At 46.5% G+C, this 12,753-nt stretch overlaps 1 protein-coding gene across 1 annotated transcript in view; it reads left to right on the top strand.

Annotated features, from left to right (window-relative positions):
* Positions 1-12,753, top strand: part of ABCA13 (ATP binding cassette subfamily A member 13) — a 395,180-nt gene that overhangs the window by 167,561 nt on the left and 214,866 nt on the right. Inside the window, exons 32-35 of the mRNA XM_027045998.2 lie at positions 6,129-6,243; positions 7,633-7,962; positions 10,301-10,370; positions 11,072-11,203. Of these exons, the coding sequence (XP_026901799.1) occupies positions 6,129-6,243; positions 7,633-7,962; positions 10,301-10,370; positions 11,072-11,203 (647 nt within the window). The remainder of the gene's footprint in view (positions 1-6,128; positions 6,244-7,632; positions 7,963-10,300; positions 10,371-11,071; positions 11,204-12,753) is intronic.

The following is a 12,753-nucleotide window of genomic DNA, read 5'->3' as shown; positions in this document are numbered from 1 at the left end:
AAAAAACATCAAAAAAAATTAAAAAGATGTTGTCTTTATCATTTCTACATTTTGAAATAATAGCATTTTTCTCTATCAAGTAATATAGAATCTACTTTTGTGAAAGATTTATGGGTTGTTGACCTTTTGAATGCTGTGCACAACTGTGAATAATTGTGTTCTGAGTCTATTTAATGTTTTGTGCACGTAAGTCTACCTCGTATGAAATTAAATTGATGACCTCTGCTTTTTTTCCTTCCTTTCTTTCTCTCTCTCCCCTCCACCTCTGTATTCCTATTTGCTTGATGTGCCTTTGCCCCTCTGTTCATTTTAGACTTTTCTGAAGCTTTTTGTTTCAGATGTGTCTCTTGTATGTCTCATATACCTTCTTATATGGGTGAAGTTAGCTGTGCAATAGCATGAAGTGAAGTTTCATGTATATGTGTTCCTAGTTAAGTATTTTTCTATACTTATAATTTCGCTTTTATATTTTTAAGTTATTTTTTAGATGTTAGTTTTTTGAGAGAGAGCAAGCAGAGGAATACGGAGGGGGGGTGAGGGGGAGACAGAGGATCCAAAGCAGGCTCCGCCACTGACAGCAGAGAGCCCGATGCGGGACTTCAACTCATGAACCGAGAGATCATGACCTGAGCTGAAGGCAGACACTTAACCGATGGAGCAACCCAGGCACCCCTTGTTTAAAATATTTTTAATTTACTTATTTCTTTTTTATAATTTCACTTTTAAATTTTGCTCATATTTAGTAATGATTTATTGTTGTTCTGGTGGTTACCTTATAGTGAGAACATTCTATAAATAATGTCAGCCTCTGGGGTGCCTGGGTGGCTCTGTCGGTTAAGCGTCTGAGTTCGGCTCAGGTCATGATCTTGCAGTTCACGAGTTCAAGCCCCACATTGGGTTCTATGTTGACAACTCAGAGCCTGGAGCTTGCTACGGGTTCTGTGTCTCTCCCTCTCTCTGTCCTCCCCCTGCTCACACTCTCTCTCCCTTTCTCTCTCTCTCTCTCTCTCCTCAAAAGTAAATAAACATTGAAAAAAAAAATCAACCTTTTATTTTTATTTTTACCATGCAAAATAAAAATGAAGTAATTTCTCTTCTTCCATCACTAACTTTTTCCTCACCATCATGCAATTTTAGTTGATATTATCTCCACATCTTGGATTGTACCAGGAAAGATGTCTGTGCTTATGTTCTACATCTGTCATGGTTGAACAAAGAGCCTGATTTGGGCATTCACCAACTTATTCTTTCTCTCTGACTCACGTCCCCTAAACTGCCAATTTTTGTCTGTTGTATCATTTCTGCATTTCAGGGGACATAACATTTCCAGTCTGTCTTGTCATCTGAATTTCCAGTTTTGTTTTAGTCTTACTTTTATTGGAACACATATTCATTGCATAGCATTACCCTCACACTGCAATTTACTGGTCATCCTTGGGTGGGCTAACATTTGTCTTCTAGTAATTTCCCCCGGATGAGCTTATGAGATAATTTAACCTGATTTCTTACATACTTAAAACGTTTTGCAGCATTTATATTTGAAAGGCAGCTTGGCTGGATACGAAATCCTTGACTCACCATTGCCTCAAGTATCTTGTAGAAATAACTCCGTTATGTTTGGCCTTGAATGTGATTATGGAGCAGTCTGAGGCCACTTTGATATTTCCCTGCTTTTCCTGAACCTGGTAATTTTGGCAAGCTGGTAGGAACTTGAAAATTCAATCAATTTCGTGGGATCCATTTCACTGTTGACCATTCTAGAATAATTTTCCATGGCACAAGATAAGACTTTTCAATGTGTATATTTGAGTTTTCTGGTATGGAAGGAAACTTTTGATGTTTTCCAACATTACCAATTTCTTATCTTCCAGTATTTGGTTTTTCTTCTTCAGGGACTTCAATTGCATAGATTTCTTTACCTTGCATTTCTTAGCCATAAAATTTCCCAATTTGCTTACTTATTTATTTATTTGTAAGTTTGTTTATATATTTTGAGGGAGAGGGAGAGCACGAGCAGGTCAGGGGCAGAGAGAAAGAGGGAGAATCTCAAGCAGGCTCTGCACTGTCAGCGTGGAGTCCAATGTGGGGCTCGAACTCACGCACCGTGAGATCATGACCTGAGCCAAAATCAAGAGTCGGATGCTTAATTGACTGAGCCACCCAGGTGTCCCTAAATTTCCCTAATTAAAAAAAATACCTTTTTAAAAAATTTATTTGTTTCTTTTAGTTGTGTGTCAATTTTCCGTGTTCCTCACTATGTTTTGTGCAGTTATCGATTTGACCTGTGCTTCGTCTAATTATGTCCTCATTTGTGTGGCGGCTGTTGTTTTCCTGCTGTTTCTTTCCACATTCTCACATTCTTCCAGTTCATGTTTCAGACCTTCTTGCCATCTTGCCATCTCCTCACTGAATTGTAGCAGCTCTGCGGTGGGGTGCTTTTCACGTAGGGAATTGCCCTACTGAATCTTTTGAAATTGATAGCAACAAATACATTCATGATTTAAAAAAATTTTTTTTTAATGTTTATTTATTTTTGAGACAGAGAGACAGAGCATGAACGGGGGAGGGTCAGAGAGGGAGGGAGACACAGAATCCGGAGCAGGCTCCAGGCTCTGAGCTGTCAGCACAGAGCCCGACGCGGGGCTCGAACTCGGGAACTGCGAGCTCATGACCTGAGCTGAAGTTGGAAGCTCAACCGACTGAGCCACCCAGGCGCCCCTGTTGACGATTTTCATCTGCTTAATGTAGCCATCTTTTTGGGCAGGTCTTCATTTGTTAATAACTGTGAGACGCACCCACCTGCATTCCTTACATAGATGTGCTGGATTTGTGCTTGGTATCGTTTTGAACGAATTGGGTATTCCTGCCCGGTTGTTTGCAAGAGGGTCCCGTCAGTGTGACCACCAGGTGACGTTAATGGCTACACAGCTCGGAGGCTCTCTTCTCCGTGGCCCCAAGGACCGAGCGCTTCCTGCAGATACGTGTCTTCTTCGTGTAACGCTTGTCGACTCTTTCCCTGGAGATAGGGTCTGGGCACAAGAGTGGCTCCAGACACCACCCACCTTCACATGCAGCTTGGCACCCACTGGACACATCCTGTTCCATGTGTTGTGCCCTCAGATCATGCCCCTAGACTGTAGGCAGTGCAGTTTGGGGGCGCCCGCGGGGCTCCATCGGTTGAGCGTCTGACTCTCGATTTCGGCTCAGGTCATGATCTCGTGGTCCGTGAGTTCGAGCCCCGTGTCGGCCTCCGTGCTGCCAGTGCGGAGCCTGCTTGGGATTCTCTCTCTCTCCCCTTCCTGCTTTTTCTCACTTTCTCAGGATAAACTAAAGACAAATGAAGAAATGAAGATACAAAGTGCAGTGTTGATGGGAACTTCTAGGTCTACAGGGGGTAGGGTTTTGCCTCATTCATCTCTTACCTACTTTTTTGTGTGACTCCTTCTTGACCTTGATTATTTTTAGCAGCTGTTTCCAGTACTTTCAAGCATTTGTCAAAAGTGGAATGAACATTTTCCCCTTCTTGCGTTGACTCGGGACTGGTTTTCAGGAGCGGATTGGGAAAGGGTGAGGTACATAGCCATGTATCGGGGGTCTCTCCTTCCATGTGGCTCCTCCCCAGTGGCCTCCCTCGGGCATGCATGTGCAGAGCGTCTGGGCATTGTCTGGGGTCTGGGGTAGTGGCTGCAAGAACCCCAGAGTTGGGTTTACTCAGTTTCCAGCCTCTCGTGACACTCTCCTTTACACGGGTGCAGGGGTCCATGGGGCATGCCATCCTAGCCCCAGACACACATAGAATCCTGACTCCGTGTGACTTCTGGAATAACTCGCACGGAATCTTAACATTTGTGTGTGATGCTTATTGGCTCCTTTGTAAGACCCGTGGTGCTGGAAGCACAGAGGTCAACAGCCATCAATTCCAGTGTTTTTATGTAAAAAAGGATAAAGTTCATGAACAGACATGAACTTTTTTCCTCCCCCCCCCACACCCCCCCTATAAGGTCTGTATTCGTTGTTTTTAACTTTCCAGGTGATCCAAGCTTCATTTTTGTGGCAAATTGGGTTACTCCGGGAGAAGAGATGTCATTTGTGAGATGAGCAGGTGTATAGAGTATATGGGCACTTCCTGCTATAAAACACTATAAAAACAATGACTCAAAATCCCTAGAAAAATCACAAAACCGAGTAGCGCATGAGTTGACTACATGCTGTCGCCGTATAGCCTACCTGATAAAGCGAACTGATAATTTCGCTTTAAAACGTGATTCACCCTGTGGATCGCTCACTATAGTCGTCTGAAGCAGAAAAATGGATAAAAACGAAGAAGTTACCCCCACCCCCCTTTTATGTCCTCATTCACGGTTTCATGAACAAATATTTTTGGCTTGCACTCTGTGGCCGGCCTTTGCCAAGCAGAGGAAGCACAGTGGGGGGCCCTCCCCGACGGGCTCGCCGTCCAGTGTGAAGGGCCGAGGGTCCACACTGGAGATAACGCTCTAAGGGGAGGTCTGGGGGTGGGTGGGGGCCCAGCCAGAGGGTTCTGCCTCCAGGTCGGCCTCTTCGCCGGCAGCCTTGTCCACACTGCGGCAACCCTGCTTTCCTCTGTCTACGCTGCATTCGGTGGTCTTTTTAAAATCCATACACCTGATATGTCCCCTCTTTGTTTCCCTCTCCCCATTCCAGAACCCTTTTGTCAGCCCTCGCCCGGACATGTGGAATCCTTGCATGATGTGGCCCCAGCTAACGTGCCACCCCCCCGCCTCCGTGTCCTAATCCACACCATCCTTGGCCACCCCTGAGCTTTGCCCCCACGCCACTGTCCCCCGTCCTTGCACCTGCTGCCCCTCTGCCTGGAGCCATGTCCCTTCAGATTCCTGTGGGGCCCGTTTCCTCTGTCTGTTCTCCACAGACACCTTGGCCAACTACCTGATTTGAGATCTCCTCCCTTCCCACCATGGCCGAAGCCGTTTTTCACATATTTGACACTATGCCGTGTGTCTCCTTGTGCTGGCTTATGCTAACTGCCGCCACCCCCCAGTGGAAAGCAGGATCCTTTGTGACAGGGCCTTTCTCTCTGGTTCGTCTGCATACCACATGTCCACTAAAATGGCTTGCCCCTTTGGGTGGCCTCGGTGATGAATCAAATAATAACAACATGTGGGTCTCGAACGCAGAGGGTAAGGGGGGAAGAGGCAGAGTGCAGGGTTGTGTGCGAATCCCATGTTTAAAGGAGAAGTCACAGTGAAGGAAAGAGAGGAGATTGACAGAAAGCTGGGAGTTGTTCTGGAAGCGAACAAAGGGAGGGAAGGAGGGACCTGTCACCGGTGTCAGACACAGCTGAGAGCTCAAGAAGGAAAATAGTGGAGAAATTCCCATTGGGATTGAGGCATGGCTGTCATGGGTGTTCTAGACAGGGGTCATGTCAAGGGAAGCCTGGGTGGCCCGGTCGGTTAAGCGTCTTGATTTCAGCTCAGGTCGTCATCTTTCGGCTCATGAGTTCGAGCCCTGCGTGGGGCTCTGTGCTGACAGCATGGAGCCTGCTTGGGATTCTCTCTCTGCCTGTCTCTCTGTCCCTTCTGTGTTCATGCTCTCTCTCTCTCAAAATAAATAAATAAACTTAAAAAAAAATACCGAAAAAAAAAAGAAAAAAAAACTGGTTAGAGTGGGTGGGAGGTGAGCATTGGGGAAAGAGACAGGGAGACGTTCAACGATCAGTTTTCATGTATAATATAGGTGATAATCTGTGATCAATGGATATCATTGATTGCAGATACACAATGGTCCCAACTACGTGGGGGAAATTGTAGTCATGAGTTAATGGCCGGTTTCCTTCTTTGCACCTCCTCTGCCCAGGAAGGTGTCAGGACTGATTGGGGGCAGGCGACAGTGGCTGCTCCAGGGACCTCCCACCCCATGTGTCTCCTTTGTGAGTTGCACGCGTATTAAATCAGGACACGAGCCAGTGGTCCTAAGTCAAAAGCCTGTTGAAATGGCCACACGAGATAGTGTTCCTTAAAAGGACTTGTAGCTTCCGAGGACAATGTAAAAAAAAGCACCCACATGTGAGCCTGACTCTGGGTAGAACCCTGTGCTTGCCCTCGGATGCCGACTGGATTATTTCCTTGCAGATTCTTGAACAACGTCGGTTTCTTTTTCCCTCTGATCATGATGCTGACGTGGATGGTGTCTGTGGCCAGCATGGTCCGAAAGCTGGTGTACGAGCGAGAGATCCAGATAGAAGAGGTAATCAGTCCAACTGCTTGCCTGGGACACCAGGAGGAGAGGCGGGGCTTTGGAGCCAAATCCTGTTCCCATAACTGACCCCAGACTCTGTTTGGCTTGCCCTCCTCTCTGCTGGGGTTCCTGGACACAGCCGAGCTGAGGCGGGGGTCTCAAGGCAAATGTTCCACATTGAAGCCTGACGTTCTGCCAGTCAACAGGTGTTTCCTGTGGAGATGGAAGGAGGCCCAAGGGCAGACTCACCACATTCAAAGACGGGAGCCAGTGTTGCTCATTCAGCAATTTCATTTCTTTTTTTTTAATATAATATATTGTCAAATTGGCTAACATACAGTGTGTAAAGTGTGCTCTTGGTTTTTGGGGTAGATTCCCGTAGTTAGTTGTTACATGCAACACCCAGTGCTCATCCCAACAAGTGCCCTCCTCAATGACCGTCACCCGCTTCTCCCCCCTCCCTGCCCCCCCCCCATCCACCCTCAGTTTCTTCTCTGTATTTAAGAGTCTCTTACGGTTTGCCTCAGCAATTTTTATACAACCCAGAAAGACGTAAGGGTGCACTTCCCACTTGATGTGTGGTTAGATTGCCTCACGGGGAGCCTTGTTATTTTTGTTTTAATATCATTAAAATTTGAAACTGTCAAAACTGCTTCTAAGAAGGAGAGTTCATGAAAGTACCAGGTGGGGGCGCCTGGGTGGCTCAGTCGGTTAAGTGTCTGACTTCCTCTCAGGTCATGATCTCACAGTTCGCAGGTTCGAGCCCCACGTCAGGCTCTGTGCTGACAGCTCAGAGCCTGGAACCTGCTTCAGATTCTTTGTCTCCCTCTCTCTCTTCCCCTCCCCCACTTGCACTCTCTCTCTTTCTCTCTTTCAAAAATCAATTAAAAAATGTAAAAAAAAAAAAAGTACCAGATGAACGCCGACCTTGTGGAGGAGGGGCTCACACTACCCACCAGCCTCCTACTTATTCAGGTGAAGGAGACGTGTGGCAAAGTGCAGTGTTCTCATTCAGTTCTGACTTGAACTTGCACTATTGTTTTCCATATTGTTCACCTATTTATTTTACTGGTTTTCTTATTTATTTCCGTGTTTATTTATAATTTTGAGAGAGAGGTAGAGAGCAAGCAGGGGAGGGGCAGAGAGAGAGAGAGAGAGAGAGAGAGAGAGAATCCCAAACAGGCTCTGCACTGTCAGCACAGAGCCTAACGCGGAGCTTGAACCCACGAACCGTGAGATCATGACCTGAGCTGAAACCAAGAGTCGGACGCTTCACCGACTGAGCCACTGATTTCCAAGCTGGCCGCATCCAGCGCTGGCCTCCTTGCCTTTCCTGTGATCGGGTCTGGTCCTCCTCGAGTACCCGGGTCACGACTCTGGTTTCCCTTCTCTTGACAGTACGTGCGGATGATGGGGGTGCACCCGACCATCCTTTTCCTGGCCTGGTTTCTGGAGAACATGGCCATGCTGGCCATCAGCAGTGCTGCCCTGGCCATCATTCTGAAAGTGAGCGGCATCTTCGCGCACAGCAACGCCTGTATCATCTTCCTTTTCCTCCTGGATTTCGCGGTGTCGGTCGTCATGCTGAGTTACTTCCTGAGCACATTTTTCAGCCAAGCCAACACGGCTGCGCTCTGCACTAGCCTGGTGTACATGATCAGCTTCCTGCCCTACATCGTTCTGTTGGTTCTCCGTAACCAATTGAGTGTTGTCATTCAGACGTTTCTGGTAAGTGGGTTGGGTTTTTTTGTAGACATGCAAAATACAACTGCTGTATCTGCCCAACAAAGCAGTCACCACATCGCATGTCACCTTATCACTTTCAGATCTCGGTGGGCTTTCTGATGCCTATGTCTGTCTCTCTTTTTGTTTTTCTTTTAAGTTTTATTTATTTTGAGAGAGAGCAAGTGTGTAAGCGGGGTAGGGACAGAGAGAGGGGAGACAGAGAATCCCAAGGAGGCTCCAGGCCCTGAGCTGTCAGTGCAGAGCCCGACATGGGGCTCGAACCCATGAACCGTGAGATCATGACCTGAAACAAAGTCAAGAGTTGGATGCTCAACCAACTGAGCCCCCCAGGGGACCCTGAAGCCTACTGGTCTTGATGCTGCCCGCAGATGCACACCTTATAATGGTCATTGGTTGACATTGCAGTGGTTTTTTTGCAAGAGAGGAGCTGCTGAAAATTGGCACTTTTCATGTAATGGGGACTGTCCTCTGGAGACTCTTTGGAAATCGGTAACATCCTAAAGGCAGCCATAGAGACTCCGTGTCTCTCTGTATCACAGATGGAAAGAAGTAGATTTCTTTTTTTTTTAAATTTTTTTAAATGTTTATTTATTTTTGAGAGAGAGAGAGAGACAGAGTGTGAGTGGGAGAGGAGCAGAGAGAGAGGGAGACACAGAATCTGAAGCAGGCTCCAGGCTCCGAGCTGTCAGCACAGAGCCCAATGTGGGGCCCGAACCCATGAACGGTGAGAGCATGACCCGAGCCAAAGTCGGACACTTAACCGACTGAGCCACCCAGGCGCCCCAAGAAGTAGATTTCTAAAGCTGTTTTAGAAGCAAAAAAATAAACTCTTCTTGAAGCATCAGGAATCACCTCACATTAGGTGGGAAGATCTCTCCGTTAGCAATGCCAATTCATTCATGCGTGTACCATGTAACTCCTGGAGAAGCCTGAGAATTCTTTTAAGTCTGGGATATGAAATACAAAGAAGAGAGACACTCGTCCATTCTGTTTTGAGTTTCCTGGCAAGTGCAGAGCCGGGTGCATAGTGGGAACTCAATCCGCGTGGAAGGGACGGGCAGAAGGCTGTGAGGACGGTCAGTTCGGGTGAGCCAGCACTGTCCCTGCAAACATTAGAATTATGCCCCAGGGTTCACTTGTCCCCAGTAGGTCAGGCCAAGTTCCCAAAGTGCAGTCTGTTGGGAGGTGTGGCTAGAGCCACTAGGGGAGAATTCGGGAGATGCCGAAGAGGGATGGAATCCCAGGGCTTCGAGGGGGCATCTGAAGCCTTCTGAGGTCACTGGTCCCACGCAACGTCATGACGGTAGATGTATCCTCATTTGTTGGGACGGGGTCACTTTCTCTGCTCCTTTTGAACTTTAGGGTGAAATACTTCTGTGAAGACCAAATTGTTTTTCTCCAGCTTCACGTAAACCTTCCTGTTTCCCGACTGGCCATGTACATACATCATGGATGTGTGTGCACCTTGAAAAAACATGGCGTCTTTAATCAGGATTTTTCTCCATGGATACCTGCTCACCAGTGTCCATTAGCTTATGTTACACCTGTGGTACTTTATAACCCATAATGTTGGTCTCAATTAAAACTGAGACCATGTGTCACCACCCCCCACCCCGACCCCATACTCCTCACATGTAGGAAAAGAGACATTGACCACCTGGCCTGAATTTCAAACACTGTTATATGGTTTTTACTTCAATCCATCTGTTTAAATGTTGGAGCATACCGAGTTTGACTTCCTTTTTTACATTTTCACATGTTTCCTAGCCCCACCCCCCCCCCCCAAAAAAAAACAAAAAAACCTAACTCTGGTACATGATATCTTCAAGCATAACATGCATTTTCAATGGGGTTATTTATTTATTTATTTTTGACATAGGGTTTCTCCCCTGGAAATAAAATAACATTTTCCTTCAATGTGCTCCCTTTCTAGTGTAGAATGGTGTACATGTTCCATCAGTCGGCCTGCAGTGTGCTCCAGGGCATTCGCTTAGTAATAAAAAATAAGAAATCGCTCCATTCCGTTTTCCGCTATTCTGTGTTCTGCAATCTGGGCGCAGCGCTTTGGATTTATGGCACTTGAGGCACTGCAGTGAAGAGAAATAATTCTTTTCACACCAAAAGCTAGCTTGTTAGCATGCTTTCTAGAATGGGCTGACATTCGGCGTAGGCTTCCAGGGTCACGTATGGAAATCACTGCCTGGAGGACGGTATGGCCCCACCTGCTCTGGTGACGCTGGTCTGTTTGGATTTAGCGCTGAGGGTTTTCCGGGGTCTCCATCAAGTACTAACATGCTGTTTGTCTCTTGTCCCCGGGCAGTGCCTGCTTTCCACCACCGCCTTCGGCCAAGGAGTATTTTTCGTTACCTTCCTCGAAGGGCAAGAAGCAGGTAAGGGGATGCTTTTTTTTTTTTTTTAAGTGTATTTATTTATTTTGACAGAGAGAGAGAGAGAGAACAAGAGTGAGCAGGGAGGGGCAGAGAGAGAGAGAGAGGGAGAGAATCCCAAGCAGGCTCCGTGCTGACAGCACAGAGCCCAGTGGAGGGCTCAAACCTATGAACCGTGAGGTCATGACCTGAGCCAAAACCAACAGTCAGGCACTTAACCAACTGAGCCACCCAGGCATCCGAAGGGGATGCTTTTTGCTTTTTTAAAAAAGAGTTTCAGTGATTTCGGTTTTTAGGAGTTGACTGTGGTCATGTTGCAAGCGCTACGGTAGAAGGTCTTTGTTACAATGTGCAACGGAGTCCTGGGGTTTGATTTAGCTGATGAACACCTCTCCCCATCGGGTCACCCTGGATCTGTGTATTTTGTTGAGGCCACAAAATCAGAAATCAGTGAAGTAGCACGAAAGCAAAATCACAAGGGTTAGATATTAAAGTGTTGTTAAAGCTGCTCCCCCTGGTCACCTTGAAATACGGGTGACATTAAGCAGGCTGACATTGCATTTGCAGAACTATGATCCACAGGATGGTCTTTGCTCTCAGCTGCTCTCAACTTTGCTTTGAGTTTCCAGAACACAAGAACTCACCCAGCCAAAATCTACCCTGAAAGGGTGTGTGGTCTGACTGTGACCTTCCCTTCCTTCCAGGGATTCAGTGGAATAACATGTACCAGCCTCTGGAGCAAACGGGTGTGACGTTTGGCTGGGTTTCCTGGATGATTCTCTTTGATTCAGGCCTTTATTTTGTATGTGGATGGTACTTGAACAACTTGCTTCCTGGTAAGAATTCCGCATGTTAGAAAATGCCAAAATCAGCTAAAAAAAAAAAAAAAAAAGCCAAATCCAGTTTAAAGCAATATACGTGAATATTAGAATAATTGTTCATTCATCTTTTTAAATGTAATTATTTTTGACAGAGAGTGTGAGCAGGACAGGGGTGGGGCGGGGGGAGGTAACACACAGCTCTACTGTGATTCTGTGCTTTCCGTTGCAAAGTTGTTGGATCGGCAGAGTGTCACTGCCCTTGTCTGCAGCGGGAGGAAAGCAGATCGTTATCGTCCCGGTTTCATAAAGAGGAAATGAAGTGTCCGGGGACAAAGAGAGCAGGACACAGAATCTGAAGCAGGCTCCAGGCTCTGAGCTGTTAGCGCAGAGCCCCACAGCTGAGGCCCTTCCCCAGCGGAGAGCCTGTTTGGGAACCGGGGGGTAACCCAGACACTATCCAGTTTGGGGCTCTCAAACTCACGAACTGTGAGATCATGACCTGAGCTGAAGTTGGATGCTTAACTGACTGAGCCCCCCAGGCACCCCTAGAATAATTGTTCATTCTTTAAGTAAGGCCTCAGGGGGCTTGTAAGCTGTATTTTAAAGTTTTTTTTTTTTAATGTTTATTTATTTTGAGAAAGAGAAAAAGCATGTGCAGGGGAGGGGCAGAAGAAGACGGGGAGAGAGAATCCCAAGCAGGCTCCACGCTGTCAGCACAGAGCCCCAGGCAGGGCTTGATCCCACAAAATGTGAGATCATGGTCTGAGTCATGATCAAGAATCAGATGCTTAACCAACTGAGCCACCCAGGGGCCCTGTGGCAGGTGCATCTGGAGGCCGTGGGAAGGCGGGCCACAGATAGTAGTGGTTTTCCCCTGCTGTGTTTCTGGGGAAGAAGGTATTTCTACCACACGCCTGCTCAGGGTGAAAAGAGCAGAAACAGCTTTAAAGGTATTTTTTTTTTTATATGTTTAGCAATAATGTTTTGATGATTGCTAAAATTACTTGTGATTCTGTCTCTATATTTTCCAAAGCACCTGGGTATTTCACTTGGCATGTACCTTTAAAGTTAAGAACTAAAGGAGAGAGAGAGAGAGAGAGAGAGAGAGAGAGACAGAGAGACAGAGACAGACATGGAGAAAGAGATTCTAATCTGCACATTGAATATGAAGGGACAGAAAACCATCAGTGCATTCTTTTTACAAAACCTTATTTCAGACTTGGGGAGCTCACGTGTCATTTAAAGATGAGTAAAAATCCAAATGAAATGTGCCATTGACAAGATTATTTTACAGAAAAGCAGGAAAACATGGCCTCCAAGAATTAGAGAGCATAAGCCTGGCAAGCTGTACTTTGAACTTTTAGATTGCTTTGTCTGGAGGCTTTGAATAAAATTAAGGAAAGGCAGATTCTAGGAACTAAGAAGTTAAAAAAAATAACTGAAGAATGCCAAGGTGAGATAAAATTGAGAAGCCCTGGGTATTAGAAGGCAGCTAGGGAGCATGAGGGAGGGAGGTTACAAAATGCGTGTGATGTTGATTGTAAAATGTTTGAGGAAGGGGTCAC

The sequence above is a fragment of the Acinonyx jubatus genome, chromosome A2, assembly GCF_027475565.1.
Source record: "Acinonyx jubatus isolate Ajub_Pintada_27869175 chromosome A2, VMU_Ajub_asm_v1.0, whole genome shotgun sequence".
Lineage (NCBI taxonomy): Eukaryota > Metazoa > Chordata > Mammalia > Carnivora > Felidae > Acinonyx > Acinonyx jubatus.
This window is presented reverse-complemented; position numbering and strand designations above follow the sequence as displayed.